General features: G+C 43.3%; 1 protein-coding gene across 1 annotated transcript in view; it reads left to right on the top strand.

Moving 5' to 3' along the window:
• OCA2 (OCA2 melanosomal transmembrane protein) overlaps positions 1–20,932 on the top strand; it is a 481,929-nt gene that overhangs the window by 298,827 nt on the left and 162,170 nt on the right. Inside the window, exons 19-22 of the mRNA XM_019525532.1 lie at positions 822–949; positions 6,646–6,705; positions 7,291–7,395; positions 15,871–15,964. Coding sequence (XP_019381077.1) covers positions 822–949; positions 6,646–6,705; positions 7,291–7,395; positions 15,871–15,964 — 387 coding nt within the window. The remainder of the gene's footprint in view (positions 1–821; positions 950–6,645; positions 6,706–7,290; positions 7,396–15,870; positions 15,965–20,932) is intronic.

The following is a 20,932-nucleotide window of genomic DNA, read 5'->3' as shown; positions in this document are numbered from 1 at the left end:
CTTCAGAAGATTTGGCACTGATTCAGAGAGGTTTGATGATTTGGATCGGCTGGGGAGAAGCAGGCACAGTTGGGTGGCTGCAAGTTCTCCCACAGCTCCTCTGGCTGTGCCTGCCTCTCCCTGGGAGGGGGGAGCCACAGGAGAAGTCCCCCTGGCTGCCCTGCCCGGGCCCATCCCCCAGCCTAGTCTTGGCCCTTAAAACAAACAAACAAACAAAACAACTCTGCACTCACCAGATGCAGCAGTGGTGGCTGGGGCTGCTGGGCACTCATGGCAGAGCCCCCCCATGCAGCGTGGGGCAGTGAGGATTGTCCCCTTCCGTCTGGCACCTGTGTGGCAGCTACCCAATGGTGTGGATGCAGTGTGGCTTGGCAGGGTGCTGCATGCTGTCTGGGAGCTGGGGCCACTGGGGCTGAGTGGTGCCAGGCTCTGGCTGATAGGTGGAGCAGCCCCAGCTCCCAGACAGTGCACGGCGCCCTGCTGAACCTCCCTGCACCTGCACAATGCGACAGCTGCCACTGAGTTTTATGTGGGAAGTAAATCCAGTAGAGTTTTGGTCAAGCACAAAATACATCCTCTCCCTAAAGCCTGGATATGTTTTTAGATTCCTCAGGATTTTGAGGTATGCTGGTCTCAGTAATAAGAAGTTGATAATTTGATGTAGATCTCCTATGTGACATTTGTATATGGTCAAAAATGTATATTGAAAAAATGTGTTATCATACATTTTAGGTTATGAGTAAAATAATGAACATGCTGGACACATGCAACACTAGAAAATGAGAGGTATACTCATGGTTCTTTTTTTTCCCTTCATGCAGGATGGATTGCAATGTTGGGAGCTATTTGGCTGCTAGTCTTAGCTGACATCCATGATTTTGAGATGATACTAAATAGAGTGGAATGGGCAACACTTCTTTTCTTTGCAGCCTTGTTTGTTTTAATGGAGGTAAGAAGAATAAGAAATAAATCCACTAAACGCATACCTTTGGGTTTTGTAATTGGACTGTTCGGATTTGACTCAGTTTAAGAAGACATACATTATCTTGAACAGAGAGCACCCACACAACATTGGTTGAATGCTTTTTGATAATTAAGATATAATTTAGTCACAATAGCACTAAATTAAAATTAAAGAGCTATGAGAACTCTGTAGTCAAAGTTTTGTCTCCCTTTAGCTTTTAAATCAGAGTTTAGTCTTCTTTTCTCTCAACTTCCACAAAAAGAATAGCTTTAAAATTAGCAAGGATGGTGTGTCTGAACTTACTATTATTATTATTATTATTATTTTTTTTTGTTACTGATTTTTGGAATTATTTAGACAAACAAAAAAAAATCAGGGATTAATTATAGTTTAAAAAGCTAACACTTTTGCCACATTCTAGCTACAAAATCACTTGTCTTAGAGACTGAACCTGAGGCTTGTTTGATGCTTGAAAGTTCTTGTTAAGATCTAGTATATAAGACCAAATGTTGAATCATAACAGTCCTAATGAAACAAGTTATTTAATACTTTTAGCTTATTTATTCAATCTCTGAGCAGTTTGATTCAGTCATGTTTGTGTCCCATTTTATTCACTTTCTGTAAATCTTTATGGGAACTTTTTTTTTGGCGCACATATTTGGAGAATGGATATTTTTGTATGAATAAACACATTCACTGCAAACAAGATTATTTGTGCATTTCCAAGAGGGCTCTTTGTTATTTCTTTTTATGTTTTAAAAGTTTTAGTCACCCAATAAGAGTTCAGTATCAAGACAGCAATATAGCTCAGGTGAATAGTTGCAAATGGTGGACAATAAATTGCCAAAGCAAGCAGTTTGCAAAATGCCTGGTAATATGAAATGTGTTTTTGTAATCTTTTAGTCAAAATTAATAATTTCAAGGCCACATCTGAATGTGTTAATGAACAATTCACCAACAGGAATGGGGTTAAATTTGCAGTAAATATTAGCAATTGATATTTCAGCAATATCTAATTGATTTTAAATTAGAACAGTCAGAATCTAGTAAACTCCTGGAAGTTTACTGGAGGCTTTGCTCATCAATAGGAAATTTTCTGGGTTGCTAATAAGTTTAAAAAGTTCATAAGGACTTTAATAGTTCTGATGAGTATTGTAGCACATCTAAGACTACCTACTATTTCATGCACAACTTCTAATGCAGTGGTCACCAACCAGTTGATCTCGATTGACCAGTTGATCTTGTAGCCTCTTCAAGTTGTTCTGAGGCTGGGGGGTGCAGAGCGCATGTGTGCATGCCTGTGTGTGCCCCACCCCCAGCCCAGTAGGTCAGTTCATGGGAGAGGAAAGGGGAAGGGGGCTAGATCAAGGCCCCTGTGGCAAGGGACAGAGCACCGCAGAGGCAGGAGCAGAGGTAAAGTGAGTGGTGCCCCAGCTAGGTGGGTGGTGGTGGTGGTGGGAAGATCCAGCCCAGGAGGCTTGTCCAGGGGCATGAGGACTCCTGCACTGTGTGCACCCCAGTGAAGGCCCCGGGGGTCACATGCCCCCCCCCCCCATCTATGTGCAGCGGAGGCAGCTGTTGTTGTGGGCTGGGCTTTGCACCCTGAGCCCCACTGCAGCTGGCCTGGGAGTGGCCCGACACCAAGTGCATCCAGCCACTGGTTAGGCAGGGAATGAGGCTCAGCCCAGGGAAGGATGCATGTGGAGTCAAGCTGCTCTCGGGCTAGCTGCAGTGAAGTTCAGGGCACGAAGCCCAGCCTGGAATGGCAGCTATCTCTGGCACTCACAGATGAGGGGGCATGTGCCCTCACCAAACGCCAGGCAGTGCAGGTGGCTGCAGCAGCTGTGAGGGAGGGACTGGGGCTGGAGCAGTGGCAGGCCCTGCACAAATTGGGCAAGGGATGGAGCCACAAGCAGCTTATCTGGGGGGCACAGGCAGGGGGGAACACACCCTGGGTGGGCATGGGGCCCCAGTTCTGGATGCCAGCTGGGCTGGATGCTGCTGCGGGCTGGGGCCAGGGATGTGCTCAGGCTGGGTGGTGGCGGTACTGGGAGCAGGGCTTCGGGCAGGCTGCAAGCATCCAAAAATTTGCTGTAGACCCCCGCCCAGCACCACTGCCCAGCCTGAGCACAGAGTGGCCCAGCTCCCCCCGAGAAGAGTGTGGTGAGGTCTTCCAACCTTCCCTACCCCCTACACAGATCCCGTGGGTGGGGGGGGAAGACAGTGCCACACTCTTCACAGGGTGGTGGTGGGCTGTGCTGCGCTTGGGTCAGGCAGCGGTGGCACTGGGGGGGGGGGCTATGGCAAATTTTTGGGTGCCTGCAGCCCCCCACCATAGCCCCACTCCCAGTGCCGCTGCCGCTTAGCCTGAGCACAGCCCCAATCCCAGCCCACCATGGCAGCCAGCCTGGCTGGCGTGCAGGTCCAGGACCTCACGCCCCCCATGCCCTCCCAGGGTGCGTGCTCCCCCACGCCCTCTGGATAAGCTGCTCATGGGTCCATTCGACACCCTGGCTGTGCAGGGCCTGGTCCTGCTTTAGCCCCACTCCCTCCCTCACCGCTGTTGGGGGGTTGGGGAGATCTAGGCCCTGCTATGAGGGAGGAAATGGGGTTAGGGCCTCTATCTGCCCTGCCCCCTCTCATGGCTCTTCCCCCAACAGAGTTTACCTGCTTGGGGGCATGCCTGCACATAATTTTTTCTCCCTCTGCCTCAGTCTGCTCCCCCCCTTCCCTCCCCACAGACTTGCATGCTGGGGGTGGGTGTTGGTACACAGTAGATCTTTGGTTGCTTTTAAATGCAAAAGGTGATCTCCTACTTAAAAAGGTTGGAGACCACTATTTTAATATATATTCTGAAATATGCTAGCTGTGACTGATGATACATGCTGAAGCCATATCATTTATTCTAGCTATGGTGCTAGCACTTTATGCAAGTCACATTCACTAATGTTATTTACCATATTTGCTTGAATTTAACTGTTTCCATTTGAATATGACATGGATGTACAATCAGGTTGTAAAATATGTTGAATGTCAGTTTTTAACTTACTATTGCTATAATTCACTTATTTTTTTATGGTTTCTCTGGTAACAGCAGTCATTGGACGAACTGTTAGCTATAGCATATTTCATAAGCTATGCCAGGGATACCTTAGGAAATAAACTGTAAGATATGGAGTGCCAACTGGAACCATACCTAAAGATCTCCCTATATAAAAATTGCAACAAAAAATATTTGTCAATCATATTGAAATACTATTCCTGATCTCAATCCATGCTTTCTTAAACTATCAGAAAATAGAAGCATGTCTGAGCTAGCAGACCACAAACATTAAGATTCTTGTATTTCCTTTTTTAGCTTAGCTTTTACTATGCTGGCTATAATTCCAAGAAACAAACCAAATCCAAACAGTTTCTTCAATAGCATTGCCTGCTGAGGCAAACCAAATCTTACTATACGTTGGTGGGGGGCAATCTTTGTGGCAAGCGTACCATAAATTGTCTTGTATCCTCTCCAAGTACCATTCCCCTGTTTTATCTGCTGCTCTGCTTTTTGCTTCCTGCCCTCTCTTCCTCTCAGCTTGTTGTCCTCTCACGGATGCGCTGTGTGCCGCACACAGAGACTGCCAGTGCCACAAGTTGGTCACCCCTGCTATACATAGCCATTGAGGACTGTTTCCTTACTTCTATCAGTTTCTATCACCTCACTTCATTGTCCTTAAACATGTTCTAGAACGGCACTAAGCACCAGGTACTTCATGGCTCTCCCTATTAATGATGACATGCTTCTCTGTGGTAATGCTTTAAATCTTTCTATGTTAGGATAAAATTTTTTTTAGCATGCCTAAGTGATTTAGGAGCCTAAGTTGCCTATTTTATAGATGAATTCTTGACAGTTTTATCTTTAGTTACTTGCCAGTCTTGACTGAGAGATCAGTCACTGTCAGAATCTTTTTTCAGCTTCTTCTGAGCCTAGTCATCTAGGTCTGATGAGCCATCCCTCAGGTAACTTGTCTCTAGGAATGTTCTTTCAGCACCCATTTGGGAGTTACCATTATTCACTATAAAATCCCCCAGTTCCATCTGTCTCTCTGTGATATAGCTCTTTATTTTATTTATCTTTGCGATACCATTTTATGCAGTTTTAGTATTCAAAAAACCTTTTTACTTTCATCCCCTCCAAAAATATTTACTTACAAAAGAAATGATAATATAGAACCCATAAACCCCAATCTTTTGTCTATGGAAGACAAATGTATGGGTATGATAAATATAGTTAAACTCTGATCCAAAAAAGATGCATCGTGTCAACAGTATAAAAGTGTACTTCAAGGATAGTTGTCAGTTTGGCACTGGTGTGGCTGAGTGTACCAATTATCAAAACAATATTCTCCTTTTATGAGATTCATGAGGCTCTTGGAGAACCCTGTGTGTGTGCTCAGACCACACGATTCTGCAAAGCACAACTACTGAAGGCTGAGACTCATGTTAATTCCTCACTTTCTTTCAATGTTTGCACCATGCTTGTCTCTCTTCTTGGGCAATAGTGAAAGGGCTTAAAAGATATGCAGTTAGTGTTTCCATAGTCTCTACTTTGATGGTATACTTGCAAACTGATGGCAACCTGAGGTCATCTTTTGACCATGTTTCCTTTCTGGACTATTGTGTCTGAATACTAAACAGGGTTCAAGTACAACTGAATAATTGTTAACAAGCTTTGTGGAGACATAATGAAAAGACAGTGTTAATAAAGTATTCCAGCTATCTTTAAATTAGTCATCTCAGGTATTGCTAACAGGGTAGTTGTGGCATCATTGATCACAGTATGAGCTGCAAAATCCACCTAAGTAGAGCACAATCTGGTGGCAAGTCCATGTAGAGCTCTGTGCTGCTATGGCTACACTGCTAGCAGTTTCTGATTTAGCTAGTTTTAAGCTAGCTTGGGAGTATCTACATAACCATCAGTGCCTGAAATGCAAATATACCCTCAGGACAAGGAGATATTAGCCAGAACATTAGTTTTATTCTCAAGGATGAGTGCCTTGCTATGACTTTCTAGTAGGAATAACACTAGAAATAGATATAAACTGAAAAACAGCATTGTTTAACCCACAATATTGCTTTAATACAAAGCTAGCAGGTAAATATCAGGTTTTGGACCTGCCTTTCTGCTTGGAATTTGAAGATTCCTTCTGGCCCAGAAAGACGAGGATAAGATGTCTGTGATCTATATTCTTTTCAGGGTAAGTTGCCGCTGACTACTCACTTGAGGCTGCCCATCTTTTGCTATGAACTTTCCAGACCTTTAAATGCAATGAAGAGGAAGCTCTGGAGTCCTCCCCTATTGCCACTCTTCAAAATCTATATTTCTGGTGTGCTGAATGCATCCAAAGCATCCTCATATCTACATTGCTAGAACTGGAGTGTGCAGAAGCTTCAAGTGTGTTGTGGGGTGAGGTTAGTTGCACCCTAATTGACATGTCAAATACAATAACGTTCCTCAAATAAAGGTGCCTTATCTGCCAAGTTTGCCAATTCCAACATGTGCCTTATATAGAATGAATACTGACATCTTTGTAATGGAAAATAAATTAAAACAAACCCAGCATGGTTACTTCAAACTGTTTTTAACCGCATGTTTTCTTACCTTCCATTAGCTGATCTAAATCTATCTCTTTTAGGCTCTGGCTCATCTCCATTTAATAGACTACATAGGAGAGCAGACAGCTTTGTTAATAAAGGTACATCAAATTTTTTATACTTATTTAACTCCTATCATAAGGGGAAAACATAAAGCATTTAATTAAGAATAATTGGATATTGAATTCTATATTGCTTATATTCTTTTACCACATATACAAAAGGTAAATTTCACCATTGTGAATGATCTTCAGCACAAGTTGCTTCTGCCAGTAAATTAGTGGAATTTAAACAGTATGACTCTCTTCTGGACTTCCAATGAATGAATAAATTGGACAGGTAGAAATTAATATAGAAAGCAGGAGAGGGAAAATATGCAAGTGTAGCTGTACATGGTTTTTTATAGGAAAAGTAAAGGCAACTATTAGACTATTACTGCATCTGTCTGTCTACATTTGTTGAATTGATACAATTATTGTTTTAATAAATCTGTCATTTATCTCCTTTTTAGAATGCATTTTGCATTCAAATCATTACCTTAAAAAGGATGTTTTTAATGTAGTGAAGATTTTGCACAATTATGCCATTAGCAGCACAGAGAAATACTGGGCTTAGTGTGACAGCTAAAAAAAATGCTGGCTAATTTTCAGTTAGTGGAGTTGTAACTTTATCTTTCTTCATGCCAGGTGGTTCCTGAAGATCAACGTTTGGCAGTTGCTATCATTTTAGTGGTCTGGGTCTCTGCACTGGCATCATCCCTAATTGACAATATTCCATTTACTGCTACAATGGTATGTTTCTCTGGAGTAGTTACATTTTTCCTGCCATTATATGCAGGGAGTCCAACTATTTAATGACAAGTTTGCTCAGCTGTGTTACAACTGCTCCCATCTCTTCAAGGCAGTGAGCCATAATACATGAGCTTATTTGCACCATTTAGGTGTTTTGCTGGCCATTTCTATGTACAGATAATCAGATGTGCAGATGTGCCACTCACCCACTCAAGGTTCTTAGCAGCCCCTTCCTTCCTCTTCTTGCTTGGTGGGATTTCTCCTCCTCTTCCTTCTCTCTCTCTCTCTCTTTCTCTGCCATCCCCTCTCCCTTTACTTATGTCTCTGGGTGCAGGAAGGAGAAACACATGTAAGTACACAGAGAGAGGGGAGTGGAGCATGTAGCTGCTGAGCATTGAGGGGAAGGGTGCAGTCTCAAGACGGGGTATTCTTACTTCCTTCATGGACTTAAAAAGGTCCTTGGTGGCTGCTTCAGCAGCATGGTCTAGACTGTGCAGGGGACCCCGTGATCTAGGGCTGTGGGTAACTGGAGCCACTGAGCTACACTGTGGAAAGAGGATGCTACCACACCCCCTCTGGATCTTCCCTTGGCTGTATGGATTGAAGTAAGAAAACTTCTTTTTTCCCCTGAAGTAAAATTAAAACATTGTCAAGAATTGTTAAGCAGCAAAATAAACAGGATTCCTGCTTTTTTAAAAAGTTACACAGAAAATCATATTCTTCAAGAATGAATGAATGGGCCATCAAGCTTGGATTGTTAATCTTGGTTTATTGATGTGGAAGAGTAAATTGAGCCAGAAAATGTGATACATTTTCAAAGCTGCTCTTGTCTTTGATTGGTTTAAGGTATGTTGGTTTTTAAGGTCCTCTTCAGCCCTTTCTTCAGCTTTTCAACATCACCTTCACCAATAAGGATTCTGCTTTTTCTCCTTCAACACCCCAAAAAATGTCAAAGAACAGCTGAGGGGTATGTTGTCAAACAAATGAAAAGTAACATGTTAAACGTGATAAGAAAGCAATATCCTTCTCTTATGTAATATTATCTTCAATGTATCATAAAATGAGCAACTCTTTTTTCCCCCCTCCCCCTCCTCCTGTATTTTTTCACTCAAAGAATACTTTTCAGTGGGTATGTCTACATGTTCATTAATGTGCCTTTGCTACTGCGCATTAAGTTTAGTACCTCTAATATGAGGTACTACATAATGGTGCAGTATCCTGTGCTAATACTCTGTAGCAAAGGCAAATATTTTTTTGTGATGCACATTAATTCTACTGCTCATTAGCTCATTAGCATGGTTTTTACCATGATGTGCTAATGCACAGTAGAACAGTCCACTGAGCATTAAGGCATTGCGGATAGACATGCCCAGTGTAACTTTACTGCAGGCCAAATTATCCTTCCCTGGTCAGAGCAAATCAGGAATAACTCCATCAGCCTTAATGACAGTGCTGTCTTGAGTATCTCCATCAATCTACGCTTCCTATAAGGAGATTGTTAATGAGTGTGAAGAGACCACACTTTTTGGACAGTTTACATTACAAGATAATTTTTATGCAACTAAACAACCCACAGGTTAAGGAACTTATTGATTCAGTCTTGGTATAAATCTGGGCGGATTTGGTTTGTTCCTGTTCAGGTCAAACCACAAAGAATTGGAATTACACAAGAGGAAAAAAATTGATTTACAGAACCTATAAAATTTGATTCGTCAGCTAACATGACACCTCCAAAATACAAGGGACTTTGAACCCCAGCTGAAATGTGGCTGCTGGGAAGTAATTATAAGTTTCTCTTCTTCAAGCATTTAAAAGTGACTATATAGATTCCTACCCAAAAATCAATGGGTTTTTTTGGAGAGGACGTGTCACAGTTCATTACATGAAGATGGTGAGTGATAGTGAAGTAAAATTACAGAGCACACAGCAGATGAATTCATCATTCATTATATAAATTTAGACACCTACTCTGGTAACCTTCATGGAACTTGTAGCAGAGTTAGGAGGAAGCACTAGGAAGCTAGTCTGCGAGCAAAAGGGTTAGAACAATAGTTGTAACAGTAGCACCTCTGCAGATAACTCTCTTAGAGCAAGTTTGGTTTTACAGGCATAGAGTCCTTTCACTTAATTACCTAGCATGCAGTACTTGAAACATTTCCCATGCATCCTACTTGGGATTAATTGTGTTCATACACACATTCATTTGAGCTAAATTTTGTAATGGCTAGGTGCTAAAAATGGCAGGCCCCCCAAAATAAAATTGGCAAATATTGGCAGATTTTTATGTCTCTAAGGAAAGTTACAGGAGACTTTTTGGGACTGATTAGTTAAGAGATTGGAAACTTGATTATTGTATTTATTTTGGTTTTATCTACAGAACTGTAAACTTTTCATTTTGGACTGTATGTCTTGCTTCATGTTTGAAAAAAAACAAAAACAAAACAAACGCAGTGAAATTACATAGTGCTGTTTTATGTTTCATTCCGTAACATATTCCTCAAACCTTTTACTGATTTTTGAGCTGGCCAAACCCTTGCTTAAGTCCCATTCATTTTCAATGTATGCATTCATGGCATAGTTTATTCAATAGCTAGGGTATTCTTCCCTTAAAATGTTAAGCTACATGATTTTATTAGGATTTTATTCTTTGATTTAATTGACTTGTTTTATAGGCTCCATATGTTGGAGCCATCTGTTTATATTTTTTGTCTTACTACTAGAGTCTAAAAATATAGCTGCAATAAAATCTTGTTTTAGTTGAGTTTTAATACTATTTTCTCAACATACTGTAATAAACAATTTCTATTAGCCACATTGTTGGCAAGGTGGCTGGATCTCTGACAATTCATTGTTAGGAACCAGACTGATTTTGACCTGCCATTTATTGTCTTTAAAACTGTCAGGAGCTTAAGCACACTGTATTTTTCACATTGCTAATTTATATTTTAGATCTCTTTTTGCCTTCTTTTCTACCAAATATGTTTTTTTCTCTTGTTTTTAATTTCTTACATTCCAGTGCCTGGTAAGTGTTTTAGATACAAGCCCAGAAATCTGCCGAGGTAGACTGTGTTTAACAAAGGCATCAATAGTTTTGCAAGCTACTGATTCTTTTCTTCTTTAAAGGTATATTTTAAACAGTAGGTATCCATAGGTAGAGGGAGAAAAAATTATTTGTGGGGGCTGAGCATGTATGCACATGCACACACACACTAACCCCCACAACAGGTAAGTCCATGGGGGAAGGGCTGGGAGGATGGGGGACAGATTGAGGCCCCAGCAGTGAGGGATGGAGTGGGGCAGGGGCTGAGGTGAATGGGACCCTGGCCAGGCGATGGGACAATCAGAGCCCAGACAGCTTGTCCAGGGGCACTGGGGGGCTCACACCACTGTACTTACCCCAGTGGAGGCTGAGGGGACATGTGCCCCCTTGATCTGTGCATGGGGTGGAGGCAATTGCCATTGCATGCTGGGCTTTGCACCCCACTGCCTTGAGAGTTGTGCAATGACTCGCTGCTGGGCAGGCAGGAGACTCGGCACAGCCCAGCGGCAGATGGCACATGGCCTTGTGCCGCTCCTGGGGCAGCTGCAGGGGCACGCAGAGCCCAGCCCATAGCAGCAGGCACCTCCATCCCGTGTACAGATCAGGGAGACTTGGGCCTCTGCCGGGGTGTGTACAGTGGCATGAGCCCCTCCACACCCCTGGATGAACAGCCTGGGCTCTGATTGTCTCACCACCTGGCCTGGCCAGGGCCCCATTCACTCCAACCCCTGCCTCTGCCCCACTCCCTCCCTCACCATGGGGGCCTTGATCTGCACCCCTCCCCCTAGACCCTTCCCATTCATAGGATTGACTGCTACTTGCCTACTGTGCTGGGCAACCAGTGAGCCACATGCTGGGCTGTGATCCTGGCATGCATGTCCTGCCCCACCCCTGCTGCAGCTGCCCAAAGCCAAGCAGTCTTGCAGCTCTACCAGCTGCCCTGCATTTGGAGGGGGCTGAACCCCATTCGCTCTGACCTTCCACCACCTATGTAGGTACCTCTTTCATGGAAAATGCACACTTTTACCGTGTGTAAAGGATATATAAACATTCACAGAAGGTATAAAATGGTTGTAAGTACCCTTCTCCCATCACTAAAGAACATACTGTTATAAAGGATGAGAAGTGGCCAAACTGTATACTTTATGCAGCTGCACACGCAGGAAGGTATGACCTGGTTGACAGCCCTCTTGCCTAGTGCCCTAACACATATGGGCATGATCTTGTTGGATAGCTTGTTGCTGCTCCTCTTGGTTGAAGTTGGTAGTGTTTTTCATTTCCTAACACAGAGAGGAAAGAGAGATCCCATCTTTACTTAATGGAACTGGCCCAGCTGGGCCAGGAAGTTATGCTGATTTTTTTGAAAGGGTGTGTGAGCTGCTGTTGTTGCCACATTGTGTACGTGCCTGGAGTACCAAGAGGAGTTTTAGTTGAGAGGGTTGCAACACAGTCTTTCCTCAATAACCTCCTGCAGTATTTTCTAGAGAGTGACAGTTGTGAACTAACCTATGATCTATGTCTAGGTTTCAGAGGAGTGCTTCTTCCATTACAGCCTCAATTTTCCTTTTGTTTGATCATGCAGTGAGATAAAGTAGCCTATCTGGGTGCTAAAAATTTGACTGCATCCATTTTTCTTGGATGTCCAGTGAGACCAGATGTGCAGAAGAGGGGGAGCTCAGAAACATGGTGGTGGCTATATCTTCTTTTGAAGAGGAAAAGATGAAAAACATGGACACATCTACAGTATGGATTGTCTCATGACCCTTTATCTCCAACTGACCAAAAGGGAATATGCAACAGTCATTGGTGCTTACATTCCAATATGGGTGCAGACGATGAAACAAAAGAAGAGTTCTATTCTTAACTGGACCAAATCTATCATATGTCCCCAAAGAAGATGAGATAAATCTTCTTGGTGGTATCAGTGCTAGAATGGGAAGGAACCCTGAGCTGTGGAGAGGAACCCTCAGAAAGGCAAACAAAACATAAGACCCTGGGCTATAACATAACACAAGCTACATAAGGTGTGCTCATCCCCTTTACGTTACCCAGAGCAGAACTTAGTTAGGCCTCTTCCCTTCACTTACTCTAAAAGGCCTCCTTCTCCCCTGGTCACCAGCAGAGAACTGCCTGCCCTAGCTCCAGCCTGGAGTTTATATGGGCCCAGGGCCCTGCCTCTTCTGGCCAGCTGACCAGGTGCAGGTGCAGACTAATTTCCTCATTAGCTGGTTGCCATAGCAACCTGCACCTGGGCTCCTGCCTGGCTCTTTGGGCTCTTCCCAGGCAGTTCCTGCTCTTCTAGGAGCAGGGCACCTTAGTGCCCTGCACCAGCTACATCAAAGCTGAGGCCCAGAGGAAAATTCAAAAGAATATGAACAAGTGTTGGGAGGTCAAAGCCAAAGAGATTTGTAAGTTTGCTGACAGCTACAACATGGATAGTTTCTTTAGCCAGAGTTATATGTGGGCCAAGCACACAATGAAACATGCCTCTGAGCTCCAAGGATAGAATAACACTCTGTAAAGACAATGGCACTGTCAACACACAGTGAAAGGATTACTTTTAAGCCCTCCTGAACTGAAATTGTAATGTCGAAGGCAATACTATCAATGCCATTCCACAACACCCCATGCCTTGCAGATCTACTAGCTTATCAACAGGGATCCTGGTTTTCTCTGATAAAAAAATCCCCAATTTTTGGATTTAAAAAAGTAACCCAAAATCCACATTTTTTCCATGCTTAAAATGAAACGCCATTATATATATAGATCGGAGCTTATATTTACCTATCATTGTATTCCCCATAATTGAGCCACATTGTTTATATTTTCCTTTAATCCTGCTAATCAAGTTGGCAAGTGAGATAATGCAAGATCAAAATTAACATTCTAGTAGAGCTGTCAAGAAAGCAAAATTTTCTCCTCAACAAAAAAATTAAAACTGAAAAAAGAGGCAAGAAAATAAAGGTTAATTTTCTGGTATAAAGTTATTGCTGTTATACAAATGCTGTCCCTACTGTTTATAGTCTCCCTTTGTTGTGGGGAGAGGGGAGAAGAAGGGAAGACAAGTTTTTGCATAAGCTTTTCATGCAAACGCATGGTTGCCTTTTTCTCCATTGAAGGGTATCATGTGGTAGCTGAAAAATTGCAAAATATTACTGAAATCTAAATAAAATTAAATAAATATGGGAACAATACCAGTATTATGTATGTTTCACTTAAAATGCATCCTGTTCTGTAGTTATCTATCTTGCCTTGTCCTAGCTCCTCTTGTAAAAATATATACAGTTTTGGATCTAAGACTGCTATATAAGCCATTTTTTTCTAAGGCAAAAACACGAAGCATAGAGTGACACATTTCTTTCCAGCCATTTAATATTTTATGTTTCTATTTGCAGCACTTGGATTAATTACAACAGTAAATGAGGATGAGATTTTAAGTATTCGCTGTGCGTGCAAAGCTGGTGCATAACACATATAATTATATGAATTAACATAGCAAAGGATGTTAAATGTGATTTAACAGAAGAAGTGAGAAGCATTTCTTTTAAATGGAGGCTCATTTGGTAACCACTGCTTTGTAAAAAAAATGTTGAAATGGGATGTATTCAGATAATGAAAGGGCCTTATTCAAAGCCCAGCAAAGTGAAAGATTCCCATTGACTTAAATGAGATTGTAAGAGACCCTTGAGGAGCTACACTTAAAGATGAAAATGTTTGATTTCCATGGTCATGGCTACTAGTTATGAAAGTGAGGAACTCCCACATATATATATGCAAGGTACAGACATTACACATTAACCAGTATAACTGTTTGGAAACTGGTCTATACCCATAACTGAACAGAAGTTCAGTGCACATAAACTGATTTAAAAGTGTCGGAACCCAATCTAAGATAGACCTGGATCTATCCTGCTCTATCTATCCCTATCTAAGATCTATCCCTATCCTGGATCTATCCTGGATCTATCCTGCCCTATGTATCCCTATCTAAGATAGACCTGGATCAGTGCCATAACCAAGTTCCCCAGATTTTCTGGAGATGACATCTTTGCTTACAAATGTCAAGCAGAGAGTTAACTATGGCATTTATCTTTTTGGTTTGTCTTTTTTGCTTTCCTGCCTGCTTTCCCAGTGCTACAGTGTCATAGGAAGCCCTTCCTCTCAACAATGGACCTCTCCCCAATAAACCAGACTTCAGGTTGGAGCGGGCCAGCAATGGATCTAAATTGTTGAGGCTGAGGTTACCCCTCAAAGAGCCACCAACCACTTGCTCTGCATGCATTGTTGAAATCTGCATGTTGAAATTATGCCTTGCAGCTGATTTCTGGTTTGCACCTGGCACATGCCCAGCAATGTGCTGAGATCATATTTGATTTGGATTTGGCCCTAATCAGGTACAATGATGTGATTGGTTGATTTGGATCACTATCCCAATTCGATTTGGCTGAATCTGAATCTGAAGATTTGATGCTGATTCATAGAATCAGCAATTTGGACACAGACACAGCTTTAAATGTTTTTTCTATATACCTTGAGGTACCAGGCACTACTTGTGGATGCTGTGATGGTGGGGTGGATGGAGAGTCCCACAGGAGCATGGGTGGGGGGGGCTCTGAATGCTCAGCAGCAAATGCAGAAGTACTTCCAGTCCACTTCTGGGTTTGTTGGGGAGTGTGTGGGTCCCCTGCCCCCATTCTCCCCTAACTCAGCAGTTGGCCACGGGGGTACCCCGGGTGCCCCCCCCAGACCCAGGAGGCACCCCTTGCCGAGGCGGGGTGGGGCCCATGTGCTCCCCGGCAGACCTGGACATAGACCAGAAGTGCTTCTGGCCCACTTCTGGGTCTGCTGCCAATCATGCTGAGGACCCCCGGCCCTGCATTCCTGTGAACACTCCATCTGCTGCACCACTGCAATGTTGATGAGCCGCCTGCTACCTTAAGGTATGTAGAAAAAACATTTAAAGCTGTGTTTATGTCCAAATCTCCCAATCTTTCTGAACCTCTCCAAATCAATTCAGAGGGTTCCAATTCGATTTGGAGAGATAAAAGGGTATCCTGATTTGATTCAGATTTGGAGATTCAGCCACTGAATTGGGCTGAAGCTCCTCCAAATTGAATCAGGGACTGAAGCTTTGCACAGCCCTAATAGCTACTATTGTCATGTCACATGAAACACTAATAGCCTAAAGGAACCTCAGTGTACTAGACTATACCTAAGACCATGGCCAGGAAGAGTTTGTACTGCTAGATCCCAGCTCAGATGAATGCTGTGGCATTCACTCAGACAACGAGAGAGAGGCTCGCTACTAGGGAACCCCAAAAGGGTGAAAGGAGAATTCTATGCAAAGATTCTTAGAAAAAGGAAAGTATTATTGCTTAGGCTTCAGTAATTCATGGATGGTTAATGTCACTTGTCCTTCTCCCTCTGTGTTGCAGATTCCTGTGCTGCTCAACCTTAGTCAAGATCCTGAAGTTAACCTGCCTGTGAAACCGCTAATTTTTTCATTGGCTATGGGTGCATGTCTTGGAGGTAAGCTGGGAGATCTAATAGAGTACAGTAATTTTGAAATCACTGTATGTACAAAAACTCCACTGAAGAACCCAAGTGCAATAGGTGCCATGATTTTATTACAGAAAGAACACAGAGGGTCTAGCCTAGCTCCCTCTGACTTGAAAAGACATTGGATGAAGCTACCAATGAGTGTCTGTGGCATGCACTACAATAGAAATGATTTTTGATTAGTCTGCAGGCAGTATTTGAAAATTGCACATGCATATAGTATAAATGCACAGAAAAGCTGTCCAGATGGCATTTGAAAAGTTTAGATCCTATATGAGGGAAAGTAAAAGGGTGCATTTAGCTTTCAGAATAGAGACTCAGTAGTAGCTCATTTAAAGGGGCATACAGGTGTTTGTAAGATCTGTGATCTAAAGGCTTCTCCCAAAGCTCATTTAAACTACTGGGGGTCCTTCCGTTGACTTCAGTGAGCTTTGATTGCAAAAAAACTTTGCTAATCTATTTATTGCCCTCATTGGCCCTCCCAGTGAAATCTATGGGAGCTGTGTCTGAGTTCATGAGTGCTGGATAGAAGGGATGGGGGAGGGGACCATGGGGGGGACCCCTGCCAGCCCCCATTCCCTGCCTGCTCCCCCAGCCCCCTCCCAACCCCACCTACTCTCACCTGCCCCAGCTTCTGGCCCTTTAAAGAAAAGCCCGGTGCTCACTGGGTGTTGCTGGGTGGGGGGTGATCCCCAATATCCCCCACTGCCTCACACTGCATGGGGGGCTCTGTATGAGCCCTCCAACTCCCCCCCGACTCCCCCAGCCCCCGCCATGGGTGTCCCGCCCGGGTCAGCTCCAGCCCTTCAAGAAAAAAAAAAAATGGAGAAAAGCCCCAGGACTCACTGCTCTTGCATTAGCCTTGGGGCTTTAGGGGGCTCTGGCTTTAGGGGGCTCATCCAGAGTGTCGCTTAGTGTTGCTGATGAAGATATTAAACAGTGGGTACCCCACTGCTCACATCTCACCAGGTTGAGTATAACCCGTCCATTGGTTATTTGTTTAGGATGCTTCTAAAAAGACTGTATTTTTGTGCAACAAAAAGTGGTACCCAATTTGAGTTTCTGGTGACACACAGTCCTGTTGTTTTATGTATATCTATTTAGCTAAGTGACTGCTAGATCAAGTGGCCTTATTACATAGCAAGGTTCATGGTGATATAAGTTATAGATTGACTTTTAAGGGTCATTGCATGGACATTGGATTGCATGCCAATCAATAGTTATTTGTTACAGGGACATCTTTCCATACTCATCACTGTCACTTAGATCAATGATTCTCAACCTGGGTACCGCAAGCTCCTTAAAAGGGTGCCACGGCCCCCGGCCCCTATGAGAGAAAGTAAGCGCCAACTCCTCCACATGCTGGTAGCACTGCTTTTGGCTCCTCCCAGCAGGTCCCAGAGCATGGTAGGAGCAGGGGAAGGAGCTGAGCTGACAAGCACAGCCCCACCCCCTGACAGCCCCTGGGCTGAGTGCCCCAGTGCCTCTGTGCATAACAATCTATGTGGGTGAGCAGACATGGTGCCAGATTTTTTCAGCCTAGATTATTCTCCCACTCCTCCCATGCTCCTGGGAGAAGGTGGGAGGAGTCACAGGAAATGGTAGCTCCAGGCTGTGCAGCACTACACCTGGCCTACTCTCAGTGGTGCCCTGCCCACTTTGCAACATGTTGAGATCCTTAGGGTGTTGTAGGGAGGTAACACTATGAGAAAGACATTTGCCCTAAAATAGAGTGCCACCAAATTCCAAAAAGTTAAGGAGGGGTGTTCTGAGTCTACAAAAGTTTGCAGAACATTGATTTAGATAGGCTACCAAACTATTACTCTTCAACACCTTGGCTAGGGACAGAAATTACACATAAACTGCTATAAGTGATTGTAAGCTGATTCAAATCTGTAACAGAACAGTTCAGTGCACATAAAGCACTTTTTAAAATGGCCAAAACTGGTTTAAGAGAAATGTGGATGGATGTAGTATCAGACTTAATTGATTCAGGTTAAATAGGTTTATTGAATTTGTGCCCAAGATCGCCTCCTGAGTCAAGGCAACTCACAGTCCTCCAGTGTCTCTGCTGCAAATCCCTGCTAGCAGGGTGGGCAAGCTAGCCTTGGCTCAAGCTGTCTACTTCACTGGAGCAGGGTACTTTAGCACCCCCCAGCTTGTGGCCTGGGCCACTGCAGGCATGTGGCTGTATTGCGAATGTCTGTTCACTTGCTTATCAGTTTAATCTATGCAGCTTAGACTAACCTGTGAAGACTGAATCGCTTTTTCAACCTCAGGCTTTTTGACTGTCTATACTTAGCCCAAGGGTCTGAAGCATCAGCATTATTAATGTTGAAGAATCTACTTGTCAAAGTTGATATCATCTTACACCAAAACTTGATATTCCTCCCCTCATTGGATCATTTGTTTGCTTTCATCAAGATGATTATCAGGGATTTTCTAAGGAATGAGCTTGCCAGAACCCCTGGAAATTCATTGGGCATCTTAACCCCTTGATTTCTCTGAAACTCCCAGATGACATTTCTCTTTGCTTTAATTTATTGTAGCGTTGATGTATGTTGTTTTGGCTTTTGGCACAGAGATGAAATAATTCATGTATTCATGAAACAGGCAAAATCAATAAGATGTAAATAGAGCTTTGGGAATTATTTGTATGAAAGGCACTATATGAATGCAAGAAGCACTCAGAAATGTGGCTACATCCCACATAAGCAGTTAGATGAATTGGTTATTCATCGTTATTAATGAGCATAATCAAAAATGTAATCTCTCAACAGATCTATTTATCCTTTAATAATAAATGTGTAGATATTTTGACTGATGTAACTATTTTGGGAGGCTGAATAGAATATGTTGGTCAGTGGGTAGGTGGCTGAGAGACTGAAGACAGACTTTTGAGGTTCATATTTCAGAACAATCTTCTATTTCATGAAAGACAGTGAAGGGGAACTTAGAGACAGGTCAGTGACTCAGATTTAAACATCAAAAATACTCCAAAAACACTTGTTTCAAGGGTTCTAGCAGCCAAATACTTTTTATTATGACTACAGATGACCTTTCAGAAATTCATTATACAGCAAGATTTTATCTGTGCTGATACGATGTAAATACATTCCACAAGGTAGGTTAATCTTATGAGTCATAGTTATATGGATCATGGTGATATGATTAGTCTCTGGAAAAATCATGGATCCTCAAGGAATCCATTTCTAAGCAGCTGAAGGGGGAAAAGGTGATTAGAAATAGTCAACATAGACTCACTAGGGGCAAGTCATGCCTGACCATCCTGATTGCATTCTATGATGAGATGACTGGCTCTGTGGCTGTGGGGAGAGCAGTGGATCTGATGTACCTTGATTTTAGCAAGGTTTTTGATAGAGTCTCGCACAACATTCTTGCAGGCAAGCTAAGGAAGTAGGGGCTGGATGAATGGGTTGTAAAGTGGAAAGAAAACTGGTTGAAGCATTATGCTCAGAGAGTAGTAATCAATGGCTCCATGTGTAGTTGGCAGCTGGTATCAAGTGGAGTGCCACGGGTCAGTCCTGGGGCCGGTTTTGTTCATCATCAGTGACTTGGAAGATGGCATAGAGTGCACCCTCAGCAAGTTTGCAGGTGACCAAGCTGCAGGGAGTAGTAGATATGCTGGAGGGTAGGGCTAGGATTCAGAGTGACATAGATGAATTGGAGGATTGGACCAAAAGGCATCTCATGAGGTTCAACAGGGACAAGTGCAAAGTCCTGCACTTAGGATGGAACAATCCCATGCACCAGTACAGGCTGGGGGCTGACTGGTTGGGCAGCAGCTCTGCAGAAAAGGAACTGGGGGTTACAGTGGACAATAAGTTTAATATGAGCTGGCAGTGTGCCCTTGTTGCCAGGAAGGCTAATGGCATAATGGGCTACATTTGTAGGTGTGTTGCCAGTAGGTCAAGGGAAGTGATTATTTTCCTCTATTTAGTACTGGTGAGGCCATATCTGGAGTACTGTGTTCACTTTTGGACTCCCCACTACAGAAAAAGATGTGGACAAATTGGAGAGAGTCCAGCAGAGGGTGACAAAAATGGTGAGGGGACTGGGGAACATGACTGATGAGGAAAGACTGAAGGAATTGGGCTTATTTAGTCTACAGAAGAGGAGAATGAGAGGGAACTTAGTAGCAGCCTTCAATTACCTGAAGGGGGGTTTGAAAGAGGATGGAGCTAAACTATTCTCAGTGGTGGCAGATGACAGAACAAGGAGCAATGGTCTCAAGCTGCAGCAAGGAAAGTTTAGGTTACATATTAAGAAGAATTTTTCTCACTGAGAAGTTAGTAAAGCACTGGAACAGGTTACCCTGGGAGGTGGTGGAAGCTGCATCTTTGGAGGTTATCAAAACCCAGCTAGACAAAGCTTTGGCTGGGATGATCTAGTTGGGGATGGTCCTGGCTTTGAGCAGGGAGTTGGACTAGATGACATCATGAGGTCCTTTCTAAGCCTAGCTTTCTATGATTCTATGATAATTATGTCATCAACTCTGATGCACTGGGCAGAGATTGGATCACAGACCTTACCCATGCAACCAAAAAAACCAAGAGTGCAAGCTAATATATAGGAAAACTTGTCTAAACAGCAGATCTTACTAAGTATAAATATCTGGGATAGTTGCTTACTAGACTGCACAGCAGCAGGGCTTTTTGGCTTGGATAGCATCTGCAGGACCCAGGGTAAATGCTGTGGCACACTCATAAGCCAAGGTAGATGTCACTCCTTCACCCAGTTCTGTTCCTTGCTGTACCTCAGAGGCGGTCAACCTGTGACATGCATGCAACAAGTGGCACAGGCAGCCTGTGTATGTGGCAGGAAGGGGGAACACAGCACAGTAGCAGGTAGAACTGGGAATAGAAAATAGAGTGGCATGTTGGGCAGGGAGCACAGAGCACAGAGCAGAAGGCACAG

Source organism: Gavialis gangeticus, unplaced genomic scaffold (genome assembly GCF_001723915.1).
Source record: "Gavialis gangeticus isolate Ggan-Ray unplaced genomic scaffold, GavGan_comp1, whole genome shotgun sequence".
Lineage (NCBI taxonomy): Eukaryota > Metazoa > Chordata > Crocodylia > Gavialidae > Gavialis > Gavialis gangeticus.
This window is presented reverse-complemented; position numbering and strand designations above follow the sequence as displayed.